The sequence below is a fragment of the Poromitra crassiceps genome (assembly GCF_964638095.1).
Source record: "Poromitra crassiceps genome assembly, chromosome: 20".
NCBI classification, from domain to species: Eukaryota; Metazoa; Chordata; class Actinopteri; order Beryciformes; family Melamphaidae; genus Poromitra; species Poromitra crassiceps.
The window spans coordinates 5,560,158-5,575,635 of NC_139637.1; the positions used below are offsets into that span (position 1 = coordinate 5,560,158).

Here is a 15,478-nt window from a genome sequence, read left to right on the forward strand (position 1 = left end):
CGCAGGCTGATATTAAATTATATTAAATGTTAACGTAGCCTATTTCGGTCTTTATGTCTTGTAGTAGTTAGTAGTAGTTGGTGTTGTTGTTGATAGTTGCCATAACAACCACCCCTGTTGGAAAGACGCGCACACGCTGGGTGGTAGGAAGCGTTGTTGTCTAGTCCGGAGCTAGCCTGAGAGGCTAATAAAAGCTACATGTTACAGAGTAAGCTGACTATCAGTACGTTATTGCACGCATAGGCCTATCTTTACATTAAAATGTATAGCAAAAATAAACAAATAGAAATAGAAGGAGGCTATGTCAGTGTTTTCCCCTGAACAGCTGAGAAAGTGGACACTGTCAATAGTTAGCAAGGTGGCGGTAATGAAGCATGTAAGGATGCCAACCGCCATAAAACACAAGAAGAAGAAGCTGAGAAAAAGGAAGTGCTGTGGGTGGGGTTGCAGCTGGTGAAAACTGTCTATAAGCCAGCTCCTCTTCATCATCAGCTCCTCTTCATCATATCATAAAGCACTTTTACAACATGTCCCCTCCAGAGCTCCAGAGCTCCGTGCCAACTGATCCTCATCTGACCTGAAGGAAAGTGGGACACTCAATCTGAGCAGAGACCTGCCAGCTAACGGTCCTCCTGCCTCTCGCTTCTCCTCCGGCTGCTCAGCTCGCTTCTGTTCTGTGCAGTCTATTCCATAACAATACAGTAGGAGAAAAAACACACACACACACACACACACACACACACACACACACACACACACACACACAGACACACACACACACACACACACACACACTCACACTCACACTCACACTCACACTCACACACACACAGCAAAGTGGAAACAACTTGTCTTGAAAGAGGCTGATCCTCCTGTGAAAACAAGCAGCTCATTGATGCCAGCAGGCCCAGTGTCTCACCCTGACCAGTGTTGGGAGTAACTCATTACAAAAGTAACATATTACATGGATTACTTTTAGCAGTAACTCAGTAATATAACTGATTACTTATTGGATTTCACTAATATTGAACCAGTTACTTTGTCAAGTAACTCAAGTTACAAATTGAGTTATTATTTTTATTTATTTTTTATTTTTTAAATATTTAAATCATTTCCTAATCAAATTGTGTGTTTTTATGCAAATAACCACTACAGATGACAATAACAAAGAAAAAGGATAACATTTAGAATTGTGGATTGTTTACACTGACTTCAAGACGGTTGAAATTATTTTTCGGGATGGTTCCGGGGGCAGCGATTCTGCTACTGCAGTTATTACAGTGAAAGTAATGCAAAAGTAGTGTGATAAGTAACGGGTTACTCTACACAGACAGTAATATTGTAAAGTAACGTATTACTTTCAAATGAAAGTAACTAGTAATATGTACTATAGTATATTACATTTTGTGAGAGTAACTTGCCCAAACACTGACCCTGACAGGCAGACCGCTCCAGTCTAGCGCCACACAAAACGACCACGTTGCCAATTAACAGGAATTTCTGCTTGAAGAGCCACTTTCTGCCCGATCTCATTGGAGCCGACATGAACTCCGCCGGCTTTCACTGCAGGGCATTCAGAGGATTCCAAGCAGCATTATACCATGAGGTCCCCTCTGTGGAGCCTGAAATCTGCCCGTTAGGAACCACGGACAATGGGGGGGGCGTCTCGTACCACTTTAACCCATTGATACCTGATGCAGCATTTGTGTGTGTATCCCTTTAAGACCGCCAACCGCGTTAACGCGGTTCGCGGTCTTAAAGGGATACACACACAAATGAGGGATATACACGCAAATGCTGCATCAGGTATCAATGGGTTAAGAAACACTTCTTACTGGCTGCTTAGCTGCAGCTCCCTGTGCAGAGTCGGTGTGCAAAGCCATTTATTTTGAGAGATATTTAAAGAAATTATATTTCTTTAAATTATATTATAATATTATTTGGGAGTGTGAATTGAAGAGGGGAGGCTTTTTCTTTCTTTCTTTCTTTCTTTCAACAAGCTGCTGCACTCATCATGCGTGCCCCTGGGAGGTTGACATGCAACCGAGCTTCATCTGCAGCATCAGTTTGCATGTCATTGACCCAATAGTGAATTTTAGGATAGTGAATCCATGGAATATAATATCACTGTGCTCGCCTGCTGCCATCGATGCATCACTCCTCCAGGAAAATATGAACAAGGTCAAAATCCCTGGAGGATTAGACTCTAATGCACTATACCGATCATCAAATGTAGTGGCAATTCCATTTTCATTTAGAAATGAGCGAAATGCATCTTTGGAATAAATCTGTGGTAGAATATCTCAGATTGAAGAGAGACGCTCACCGAGTCACGACGACAAAATAAAGACACTGGAATTCGCCGTCTTTGTTTATATGCACAATATTGAGGTTTGAGGCAGAGCACAATGCTGCAGCAGCAACACACATAGAGGAAGAGTGGCTATAAACATCACAAGGCCGGTACAAAGCGTTATATCTGTTATCATAGCTAATGTGCCACACTGTGACATTTTGCACACCATGACATGCAGATATTTAAGTGTCTAGTCTAGCTTCAGTTTAAGTGTCTAGTCTAGTCTAGCTTCAGTTTAAGTGTCTAGTCTAGTCTAGTCTAGCTTCAGTTTAAGTGTCTAGTCTAGTCTAGCTTCAGTTTAAGTGTCTAGTCTAGTCTAGTCTAGCTTCAGTTTAAGTGTCTAGTCTAGTCTAGCTTCAGTTTAAGTGTCTAGTCTAGTCTAGCTTCAGTTTAAGTGTCTAGTCTAGTCTAGTCTAGCTTCAGTTTAAGTGTCTAGTCTAGTCTAGCTTCAGTTTAAGTGTCTAGTCTAGTCTAGTCTAGCTTCAGTTTAAGTGTCTAGTCTAGTCTAGCTTCAGTTTAAGTGCCTAGTCTCTAGTCTAGCTGCTTCAGTTTAAGTGTCTAGTCTAGTCTAGCTTCAGTTTAAGTGTCTAGTCTAGCTTCAGTTTAAGTGTCTAGTCTAGTCTAGTCTAGCTTCAGTTTAAGTGTCTAGTCTAGTCTAGTCTAGTTTCAGTTTAAGTGTCTAGTCTAGTCTAGCTTCAGTTTAAGTGTCTAGTCTAGTCTAGCTTCAGTTTAAGTGTCTAGTCTAGTCTAGCTTCAGTTTAAGTGTCTAGTCTAGTCTAGTCTAGCTTCAGTTTAAGTGTCTAGTCTAGTCTAGTCTAGCTTCAGTTTAAGTGTCTAGTCTAGTCTAGTCTAGCTTCAGTTTAAGTGTCTAGTCTAGCTTCAGTTTAAGTGTCTAGTCTAGTCTAGCTTCAGTTTAAGTGTCTAGTCTAGTCTAGTTTAGCTTCAGTTTAAGTGTCTAGTCTAGTCTAGTCTAGCTTCAGTTTAAGTGTCTAGTCTAGTCTAGCTTCAGTTTAAGTGTCTTGTCTAGTCTAGTCTAGTCTAGCTTCAGTTTAAGTGTCTAGTCTAGTCTAGCTTCAGTTTAAGTGTCTAGTCTAGCTTCAGTTTTCGAGATCAGGATCAATGAAACAGGTTAGTGGATCATGTTCAGTGATCCTATCAGTAGTCAGCAGAAGGGCTGAAAAAAAGAAAAAAGAAATATGGATGGTATCTAAACATTGTACTAGTTCAAGGTGATGGTTTATTAGCAGTGGTTCTCAACATTTTTCACCCCCTAAACTGACAAAAATTAGACCACAGACCCCCATTTGACAGGATTTTGTCCCACGGTCCCCCATATGATAACAAGATTGATGCTTTTAGATGTTTTATTACTGCAAGTGTATGATGACCAAAATAGTCATTGTGTTACTGTGAATTATAGCGAAAATAAATTACCCCCCTTTTGGCTGGGGACCCCCTGTCTGGAACCCCCTCAAGGACCCCTGGGGGTCCCGGCCCGGACCCCCATTTGAGAACCACTGGTTTAATAGAGATACTGTGAGTGACAAGACTAGAGCAGTGCGAAGTCAACAACTTTGAAGTGTTATAGTGTATTCTATACCATCACATTAGAGTCAATATCTGGCCCTGAAGTCGTTGAGTGGGAGATCACTAACCCTATAATTAAGCATATGACAGCCCATAAATTGAGTGGGATCCTGCAGCAAACAAGCATAAATAAATGTCCATACATAGGCTACATGTTAACTATATCACACATTCAAAAGATGTATAGTATAACATCCAACATCCAACATCCATTCCATTCCCACGCATGTTCTCACTCATAATAAAAACAGAACAGGTCGCGCCGCGGCCATAAAAAGCGCGTCACTACAGGTGTTGGTGCTGGTTTGAGACCGCGCCTCCATAAGTTTCTCTCTGCTTGGAGGATCAGAATCCACGCAGGAAGCCACAGGGCAGCCGAGCCTACAGACTCACTGCGGTTCGGCTTGTAGAACATCTCTGACAAGCCTCGATCTACCTCGCATCATGCTGACGAAATAGAAAGGTGGGTGAAGTCTGACCATCATAAAGCAAACCAACACCAATGTAAACCAAATCAAAGATATTGCCAGAAAATGCACCTATGTTTTCCACACACACACAAAAAAGACCAAATAACTTACACGTCTGATTCAACTTTATGACCCAAATTAGGCCATAGATGTGTGTTGGCTATAAAGAGGGTAAATTGAGTTACATTGCGGCACTGTGTCGAGATCAAAATGTACCCTCATTCATTTTTAATAGCCCAGAACCGCCCCGATCTGTCATTTTCGAAGTCACTCACACTAACAAAAATAACAAGTTTACTCACCCTGACGCGCAGCTACCCGGAGATGTGGCGTCGTCGCTGGTCCGCCGATCACACAGATGCGTTTCGCGTCACACCATTTAATGAATCGGTAAATAAAATAGACGATCTTTACGCTCACAGGCAGATTCCCCAAATCTCGGTGCGTGCTTTGCTAGCAGCGGCGGCGCGGCAGAGACACACAGACAGACAGACAGTCGATGCCAGGCGAGCGAGCGAGACGAGTGGCGGTGAGGGATCCCATTCAAGTGGAGGGGCGGGCCGGTAAGGTCATGATGATGACGACGGGGAACATGCTTCATCTAAATACACACCGTCTGGCTTGGAGGCAGAGCGGCTGGCGACGGGCCACAAACTGTATTCACGTCGTATTTCAGGACAGGTGGGCCCCCGCCGGTGTTACGCGCAAATCAACCCCCCTGTACATGCGTGCCCCCCCCTGTGTAAATGCATGCATCCACTAGGGGGCGCATGCACTCCACCATTGAATCTGCCTGTCTTGACTTACTTGAAGCAAACTCATTGGCAAACTCGAGTCTGCACATGTCTGCTGCGGGGGCGGGGCTTGGTGGGGAGGCAGTTTTGTCCGACCAGCAAACAAGCTTTGTTAGAATGAATACACCCAGGTGTATCTTGCTAATACGTTGAATTACCAGGAGATTCATGTTGTATTCTTCAACTTGAAATAGATGAAAACATGCACATCCAAGGACCCAGACTTCGGGTAGGTGCTGAGACAAAAAAATATAACAGTGAAACAAATGAAAAAATCGCTCGCACACTAAAAGGACTCCTTTTTGATAGCTTTATTGCACCAAGTGCAGTGGTAACGTTTCGAGCCAAACAGCTCTTCGTCAGACAGTATTCTTCAACTTCAATTCTTTTTTATTGTCACTTTTTACTGTGATTGTAATTTTTTTCCTGATGTAATTTAATGTGTTCCATTGTTGTATTGTTTTATCTCTTCTATTTCTGTAAAGCACTTTGAATTGCTTTTGGCATTAAATAAAGTTGCCTTGCCTTGCCTTGCCTTGCCTTGCCTTGCCTTGCCTTCAACATTAAGCTTCTACTAAGGCCTCAGAATCTTTCATAAGCATTTCTTACCCAGAGTTGTGCTAGAGTCAAAATGGTTTTTCGTCAATATTCTGTTGTTTTCTATTTGGTCAAGTACTATTTTAAATAAACAAGTTAAATGCTATTATTAGCCTCATTTTGATATGCAGGCAGGCTCCTTCTTTCTTTCTGTGTTCAAAGCAAGTCACAAGGCTGTCTGAAACAAAACAGATAGCATATAGGTTTTAATCTAGTTAGTGACAGATGCTGAAATGCTATTATTTTCAAGCAAAACACATGTAGGCCTATTCCTTGTTGATCAGTCTACCAACCATGAATACATGTTATTTCAAGAACCTTTGCTTGTTGCATTCTCTCACACATGCAATACATGAAAGAGACAGACATGGTTAGCATGATGATTGTGAGAAACAACCTGCAACAAGGTGTGGTCAATCTAATTGTGCCTGTACAGAATAGAAAAAATTGCCTCTTCACATTAAGTGTCTTTCTAAAGGATATTAACACAATAAATGCATGAATCTCCCAATTGAGGAATTTATCATCAGAGAGCTTGTAATCTTGACGTCAAAATGACCACTTACGGTCATATTGTGACCCCAATAAAGAGGAACTAGGAAGACTAGAGCAAGGTGTTTGGTTTTCCCAGTCACCTGGTGGCAGAAATGTGGTACAGCAGGGGACACTTCTGCATGAGGCGTACACATAGACAGTGGAAGAGATGTGAGGTCTTGGGGACAAGCATGTATGGGAGGGCAGAATTGCCCATAGAGAGGAATTAACTAATGCAAAAGACAGCAACAGTCATCAAAGCTCTCTGTGGTGCAGTGGTTTAAGAGCTGACTTTTGGCTGCAGAGGCCTTGGGTTCGAATCCCACTGTCTGTTGCATGTCTTTATAACGGTTTGTCTACTTACTTGAAAGGCCATGCATTCTTTAGTTGATTGATTGATTGATTACTAACACCTATTTTTACAGTCCATCCTTTGACAAGAGATGAAATGTTGGTACTCCAATTAATTCAAAACCTAAATATAGGCTACATTTGGAAACCTTTCCCTTTAAATGGGCTAGTGTGTACAGACGAGACTTGATGAGGTTCCATTCTTTTATAAGCCTCCATGGGAGAAACATTTGTACACATGGTGGTGGAAATGCAGTACTGCAGGGGGGCCTTTTTGTCCAGACACAAGTGGAAGGTGAGGAGAGGTGTTTAGACAGGGGGGACAATCATGTATGGGAGAGCAAGGTTGCACATTGAGAATTAACTAATGCAAAGCAGCATGAATGCCACAAGAAGTCTCTGTGGTACAGTGGTCTAAGAGTTAGCATTTGGTCCATGCTGCAGACTTGGAGGCCATGGGTTCAAATCCCACCTGTAATCTTTGTTGCTTGTCCTTATTATAACAGAGTATGTCTACCTACTTGTAAGGCCATGAATTCTTTAGTTTATTCATTTATTTATTTTACTGACCTGTTTTTACAGTCCATCTTATGGCAATCTAAAGAGACCTAGAGATGAAATGTTATTTATTTATATATTTATTTATGTATGTATGTATGTATGTATGTATGTATGTATGTATTTATTTATTTATTTATTTATTTATTTATTTATTTATTTATTTATTTATTTATTTATTTATTTATCTATCTATCTCACTAGCACCTGTTTTTACAGTTAAACATAAGCCTCCATGGGAGAAACTACACATGGTGGTGGAAATGCGGTACTGCAGGGGGGCCGTTTTGTCCAGACACAAGTGGAAGGTGTGGAGAGGTGTTTAGACAGGGGTGACAATCACGTATGGGAGAGCAAGGTTGCACATAGAAACGATTTAACTAATGCAAAACACACCAATTGCCATTAATGGTCTCTGTGGTGGAGTGGGTTAAGCGCTGGCTTCTGGTCCATGTTGCAGATTAGGGAGGCATGAGTTCAAATCCCAGTTGTAATGTGTTTTGCATGTCCTTATTATAACAGAGTATGTCTACAGCACGTAGCCTATAGCCTACTTGTCAAGTCATGATTTTTTATTTATTTATTTTCTTAATTACAAATACACGTTTTTACAATCCAACTTTAGACGGTTTTAACTTGACTATTGGCATTCTAAATTGTCCCTAGCTTACTTCCAGTTGCAGTGTTTGCTAATACAATAACTGACAGGAATTAAGCTAGGTTTCAAACTGTTCCCTAGCAACATCGTTCCGTGAAAACTGTCTATATTTAGTGAGATTTGAAGATCTGTGGTAACGTACTGCCTGCCTGTAAATGTAGCAGTGTTTTTATGTCCAGATGACACCTGGCGGCTAAAATGTGGTACTACGGGGGGCAAGTCTGTCCAATGCGTTTGTTTACATAGGGGGGCGCGCATGTACAGGGGGGCTGATTTGCGCGTAACACCGGCGAGTCCTGCAGCATTTACGCACAGCCAGGCAGGCAGGGAAATCACGACCAAAACATTGGGGTGTGCGGTGGAGAGGGAGGGGGGCGAAGGAGGAGGAGCCTGGAGCGGATGGTCACGCTCTGATTGGTGGGCTTGCTTGCGTATAGTTGGCGTCTAACCTCGCGTCACCAGGCTCTTCTCGGCGAGAAAGAGCCTGGCTCCCGCCCACAATTGATTTTGTCACCCTACTGGTTCCCGCCTAGAGCCCGCCCTAGACCGGATGGCAGCGTTTCTAGCTCGTCAACTTTCACGTTAACTTGACAATTTGACCCAAGTATCAGAATCCTCTTTCACCGTTTTGACCGGTGTGTCAGGCGGTGGTGGCGGAGATGCCATATTGCATAAACGTTTTGTTTTATGTAACGCTAGCTTTGTTTTGATCAGACTCTAGTTTAGGTAACATCACCGCGTCAAGCTAACGGCAACAAAGACGTTGTTAGGCGCATTGCTATCCGGTGTTAATTCTGGGTCCGGGGTTTACGCCCCCATGACAAAAAGCGGGGTGGAAGGTGCCCAGACTAGTTGGCGTCTGATTTATCTGAATGGCGTATCCCTGGAAGCCCCGCCTTTACAAAGAGGACCATATTTGGCTCCACATTATGTATGTAGGTGCCTGCTGTGGTTCATGCCAGATGTAAATATTTTAGTTTTGGAAAATGATGGTAAACTCAGAGTCGGTGGGCTGTAGATTTAGGCTCAGTTTTGAATTTGAAATGGAAACAGGACTGATAAGTGGAACTAGTGCAGTTGATAGACACTGATGGATGTTGAATGTTTCATTCCATTCAAATTCAATCATTTGATTTTGAATTACAGACATTTACAGACACATTTATTTACAGGTCAGATCTATGTTTGACAGTGAGTCAATTCTCACATTATTGTTTTAATACATGGAATTAGTCAGCTGCTACTGAAATGGAGGTAGGCTAAATATTCTACACAGGTCTGATATCCTCAGGTAGGCATTGCACTTTTGCATTATATGGCCTATATGGTTGTGATGGCATAGGCCAGAAGTAGAGGGAAACGGAGTGTTTTGGTATTTTGTGGTCAAATGTAAGGATGTTTGATAAGGTCTCCTTCATTTTGTAACACAATGCTGCCTCCTACTGGTCAAATGTGAAGCGACAAACAAGTGACACTGATAGCCTATGTGTGGTGCATGCATGGTGCTGCTGGGTGTGGAAATAGGATGCACAAGTGTGAAGCTGACAGAATTCATGTAAAGAGAGAAATAAATAAATATGGATGTTGAATAAGAAAGTCACATCATCATTTCTAGTTTATGACAATACATTTGGACAAGACAGGGTTTACAGTGCAGGCGCAAAACCAAGTATCCAAAATGCATACAGGGACAAACAACCCCCAGGACTATTAGACAACAATATGTTGACACTCATAGTGCCAGAGGGGAAACAATATCAAGGAACCAAACGGGTTTCTGAATGCGAGCAATTCATTAGTTTATATGCTTCATTGGACTTAGGGTCATATTTTAACTTTGAGGAAAATCAAAAACTCAAAAACTCTTTTGAACACAAGCAGACAGCATCTTGACTTAAATTACACTGGCCGACTCCCACGTGACATCACACATCTATGACATGATAAATCCTGTAGAAATCAGAGCTGAAGAACATCATATTCTGTTGGATTATGTGCGCTATAGTTATTTCTTACCGTGTCAAACTAACCGTACTATTTATGTTTGAATCACCATGTATTTCTATATATGAGTCCATTGTTATATATATGCGTATGTTATTGGGATCTTTTGACAGTTGGACATGTTAGATTGTGTCACCATGATGTGATGCAGCTTGAATCACAATGCTGCCAATCTGAGTTGACATTGTCTCTTTGATGGAAGCAGTTATTTCTAAAGCGCAGCCCCTTCTCCCTTCTCTTTCCTGTCTATCCAAACTTTCACTGTTAGCAGGCTTTTAGCTGCGACCAGTAGCTCTATTCACCTTATGTAGAAGAGACCGTCTGGCTTGAGAGACTAACAGGAAGTGTAAATACAATCAGAAGTTCCACTTGTATTTACACTTCCTGTGACTCATACACCTAGTCTGACTTATGAGTCAGACTAGGTGTATGAGTTTGTGAGTCAAACTAGGTTTGACCAGGTGAGTCAGACTGGTTTGAGCAGGTAAAACAGCTGGCGTTTTGAACAGGAAGTCGTGATTCAATGGCTCAAGTGGGCGGGGCTGCATAAGGGGAATAGGTCGCTTTGTCGGTCGGTCGGTCAGTTGATGGATCCGTCCACAAAAAGTTCACCACCCTTTAGCGGGCTGCCCCTGGTGGCAGAGGCAGAGTAGGGCGGGCTGCCCCTGTCAATCTGCATTTTCGGAAATTTTGCACTATGTGGTCGCAGCTATTGCAAATTCACACTTGTTTTAATGTCCTTTTTGTTTTCTGTCTCCAGCCCTCAAACTGCCTTCCTTCATATCTTTCTCTCCAATGTCTGTTTGTCTCTTCTTCATGGCTCACTGTCATCATCTCCTCCATCGTGTCCTCCTGTCCTCCTCAGCCCTCTCAGTCCTCCAGACGTCTGGCGTCAGACGGCCCCGTGGGGAAGAGCTGCACGCCGCTGTCCAGCGACAGGCCGCTGTCCATGCCGGCGGCCATGCGGCTGCGCAGCAGGAAGTGAGTCCTCCTCTGCAGCAGCCTCTGCTGCTCCTGCTTCAGCTCCAGGTAGGAGCGCGAGAAGGTGTGGAAGATGGACGTGACGGGGAAGGCCATGAGCAGGATGCCGCTCAGGATGCTGCTCAGCGCCACCACCTGGCCGGGCACGCTGCGCGGCACCATGTCCCCGTAGCCCACCGTGGTCATGGTGATGACGGCCCACCAGTAGGTGGCGGGGATGCTGCTGAACTCCCGCGCCGTGGCCATCTCGTTCTCGATCAGGTACAGCAGCGGCGAGAAGAGCGCGATGGCCACGCACAGGAAGAGGAGCAGCAGGCCGAACTCGCGCGTGCATCGGCGCGCCGTCAGGCCCAGAGTCTGCAGGCCCAGCGAGTGGCGAGCCAGACGCATCACGTACAGGATACGCAGCGCCCTCAGGACGCGCAGCACCAGGCCCACTTTGTCCAGGTAGCTGCTGCCGGAGCCCGGCCGCTTCTCCCCCGTGGAGGTGCTGTCCACCACCAGGGTGATGTAGTACGGCAGGATGGCCACCACGTCGATCAGGTTGAGGGGCCGTCGCAGGAAGGCCAGCTTGCTGCGGTCCTGGATGAAGCGCAGCGTGAACTCCAGGGAGAACCAGGCCACGCACACCGTCTCCACGATGAAGATGTTGTAGCACATCCGGGAACACGTGCCCTGAGGAGAGAAGCTGTGGTGAGTGAGAGGAGTGGAGTGGTGGCTTGTCGTCACTAGAGGGAGCCACTTCACTTCACAATGTGAAATCTATTAAGAGATCAACACTGAACACTTTGACCGACAAGATATTTCTAAAAGTCACAGATCATGCTGTAATATTCCACCCAAACCGTACTTCCTTAGTTCATGTGGACTGTGGACATGTTGTGTTGTCAAACTGAGTGAGGCTTTGGGAATGTTGTTAAATGTAGACACTTGATATTGAAGACGAATAACAAAGGATTCTATACAAGATCAAACGGTATTACATTCTTATGCTGTTTAAAAAAAAAAAAAAAATCTTTCTGAGGACAGCATTTTTTTCAGAGGTTGTTATGATTCAGTGCTTGGCTGGAAGCAGATTCAAAGCGTTTGAAATTCAAAGCACACCACACAACCTTTGAATGCAGTCCATATCGGGGGGAAAAATCATTATGAAACCCTCCCACATCACCTATAGGAAATGAACAGGCCCATGCAGGCACCTGAAATAGCCACTGAACTCGTTCTTCAGAGAGGAACACTTGGCAGTTTGAATGGGCTGTCTGGCAGCAGCAGATCAGAGACTCTGAAGTGGTTAGAATCAGTTCATTGGTACTTTAATTAAACAGAATAATTCAGAAATAGGCTACTGAGGTATTGTTTGAAGTGCAAATAGATGTCTAACAAGATTAGCAGGTAAAATACTGTACTTGGGTAACATTGATCTTAATTTTCTCATTTCAATATTTCCCTCTCTTTCTTTTCTTTCCTTTTTTTGGCAGATAATGTTCAGTCACAACTAGCTTGGTTCAGCAGTGCAAGTTTACAAGTGTGGAGATGTGGCTCTACAACAGACGAGGTCGGCTACAGCTGGGCACCCACGTCATGTGCTCTGAATCTACTGAAGCTCCAGGAAACTACTCAACCAATAAGACACTGGACTGACTTGAGGTTAGACATAATAAGGAGAATTTCATAAGAATTCTAAATCTCACTTTGCTTCATATCTGTCAACAACACCCACAAAACGACCAACTTGCTGGTCGAGGTGACGTCGGTTCAAGACGTGACTTTATTTCTCCCACTAGCCGAGATGAAAAGATCATCTTAAGGGGATGGTGATTTCTAGGAAATCATATTTTAGAATGTGTAACTGAATAAAAACTCCCGCGAAACATTTCCGCTGTTTGCATCCCCACCATATTTTGGGGCAGTTTTAATCAGGGATGCAAATCTCGGCAGGTGCAAACGGCCAAGACTTGCATCCCCCTCCATAAAGCCAGGAGAGACCCCCAGGTCTCGAGGTCACCTGTACCCGGATTTTAAGCACGGAAAGTCGTCTTCCATGAGCCAGAAGAGAGCCCCCAAGCATGGAAGTCAACTCCACGCGGATTCTATGCATCAAAGTCGGTATCCATGAGCCAGGACAGACCCCCTGGCCTGGAGGTCACGTCTACCCGAGACAACTATATCATTTTTAAACCGTTGTGTAACTTGTGTTTCCATATAAATCATTACAACATGCTCCTGTGAGGTGGGGACGCATTTGGCGGCGGGGGTGCAAAACTCGGCATAACACCGGGACGCAGAATTGAGTCCGAAGTAACAGGTACCCGACGCGTTCCATTCGGCGCCCAAGGTGCCAGAGCGGTGATATATTACGCAGACGGAATGAGAGAAGGTGTTGAACTGTGTGATGTGTTGAAGGTCACTGGTCTACTCACCGCCTCCTCCTCCTCCCTCATGGCAGGCATGGTGCTGATGGACAGGTTGACGGCGGTGATGGTGACAAACAACACTGACAAACAGGCGAAGATCTTCCCGGGGAGGCCCGACTGTGGCCTCTCCACCATGTCCCTGAGCTTGACCATGCACCGGCTCCATCTGGACTCAGCTGCCGCCTGGCTGGAGACCCTGTGGCCACTGTCTGAGGAATCCAGCAGATCGTCCAGCAGGTCGTCCTCCTCCTCCACCCGCTCCATCTCAGCGCACTCCTCCATGCGCTGCAGCAGACGCCGGCGGCAGCACCACTCCAGACTCTCCTCGGGGAGCCCCCAGTAGAGCAGCTCCTCCCGGAAGGAGAGCGCGCACATCTCCCTGAGGGAGCGCAGCTTGCCCGCCCGCAGGAAGGTCAGGATGGTGCGGAAGGCGCACGGGCTCCGGTCGAAGAAGAACTCGTTGCGCGCCACGTCGTAGTCGTCGCAGACGCGCATGATCTCGTCGAAGCTGCTGCAGAGGTGCAGCTGGCCCAGGCGGGACAGGGGGAAGTCCTCCAGGGTGGTCCAGGGCAGCTGGTAGCGCAGGCCGCCCACGTTGATGATGGCGTGCAGTTTACGCGCGCCGGACAGCTGAGTTTGTCCATGGAGGTTGCTGAGATCCGGGGCAGGCTGCGCCCGCTTGTAGTAGGCTCCCTTGCGGGCCTCCTGCTCGTGGAGGGGTGGTGGGGTGAAGCCGAGCGAGGTGTCAGAGCCACAGCTCAAGGCACTGTAGTCATAGTCAGAGCCGTCGCCCGCCAGCAGGGTCATCTTGACTGCCTCACTCACATCCCTGGCCTGAAGCTCTCACCAGGACACGGTCACCTTCAGAGGCCTGGTCTGAATGTCTCACCAGGACACTGTCACCTTCAGAGGCCTGGTCTGAACCTCTCACCAGGACACGGTCACCTTCAGAGGCCTGGTCTGAAGCTCTCACCAGGACACTGTCACCTTCAGAGGCCTGGTCTGAACCTCTCACCAGGACACGGTCACCTTCAGAGGCCTGGTCTGAAGCTCTCACCAGGACACTGTCACCTTCAGAGGCCTGGTCTGAACGTCTCACCAGTACACTGTCACCTTCAGAGGCCTGGTCTGAACCTCTCACCAGGACACGGTCACCTTCAGAGGCCTGGCCTGAACGTCTCACCAGGACACTGTCACCTTTAGAGGCCTGGCCTGAACGTCTCACCAGGACACTGTCACCTTTAGAGGCCTGGCCTGAACGTCTCACCAGGACACCGTCACCTTCAGAGGAACAAGAGAGAGCAGGTTAGTCTCACACATCACAAATTAAGGGTCTTTTTTTTTTTTTTTACCAAGAAGCTTTTTTCTGTAAATAACAACAAGGCTTGAACAAAGGTTGATCGTTCAGTGGGACTGTCACTGTGACAAGATAATTGTTGTCAACATGGACAACAGTTGTTTGTGTAATATTAATTAACCGGTCTACAAAGCAGTTGAGAAGAGATTTGTAAATATTTATGAATGCAATGCAATATAATTATGTTGTTGCTAATTGAGATGAGCACCACTATCATAATTAGTCATAATGTTACATGCATTTCTGTCCCACCTCTGATTCCCATCTGAACCCTCAATGAAAATGAAATTGAACGTATTTCCCTGCAGATTTGCTCTCTCCACATTGTCTAACATGAGAGAAATGACACGCCTGTGTTACTTCATTTACGCACCATTAAACATGATGATTGATCACCGATGATACATTGGACATGGAGGGGTATGATGCTCCTCCCCCCTCAGGGTACATGAACAGCTGTTCTCCACAGCAGCTTGGGAATCATAAACAATGGCCTGATGTTATACTGATTATGGCTGGAGCTTTCGCTGATGTAACTGCAGTGTGTGGCAACTGAAGATATTTAAGCTTTCATACTTTATTACCGTAGTTTATGTGGCTTCATTTCTACAGTAACACTGACTAGCTCACACGCTGCGCAGGCTCGCGGCCTCGTCCCTGCTTGTCCACTGCACATCACATAATATGCAGCTCGCCCACCACTCTATGACATCACTGATGACATCATCACTGCGACATCACTGAACTTATCCTCAGCCAGGAAGGATGACATCACTGATGACATCATCACTGATGACATCACATCATTAGGTAATTA

The 15,478-nt window shown here is 45.2% G+C and overlaps 2 protein-coding genes across 2 annotated transcripts in view; both read right to left on the bottom strand.

The window, feature by feature from the left end:
- Positions 1–4,945, bottom strand: part of src (v-src avian sarcoma (Schmidt-Ruppin A-2) viral oncogene homolog) — a 50,361-nt gene extending 45,416 nt beyond the window's left edge. Inside the window, exon 1 of the mRNA XM_083656819.1 lies at positions 4,716–4,945. The gene's annotated coding sequence lies outside the window, so the exon portion shown is untranslated. The remainder of the gene's footprint in view (positions 1–4,715) is intronic.
- Positions 4,946–10,779: 5,834 nt separating this feature from the next.
- Positions 10,780–14,111, bottom strand: kcng1 (potassium voltage-gated channel, subfamily G, member 1; the record flags this gene model as incomplete). Its single annotated transcript, XM_083656492.1, has 2 exons — positions 10,780–11,565; positions 13,311–14,111. The coding sequence occupies 2 exons, from the start codon at positions 14,109–14,111 to the stop codon at positions 10,780–10,782; spliced, it is 1,587 nt and encodes a 528-aa protein (XP_083512618.1).
- Positions 14,112–15,478: the final 1,367 nt, after the last annotated feature.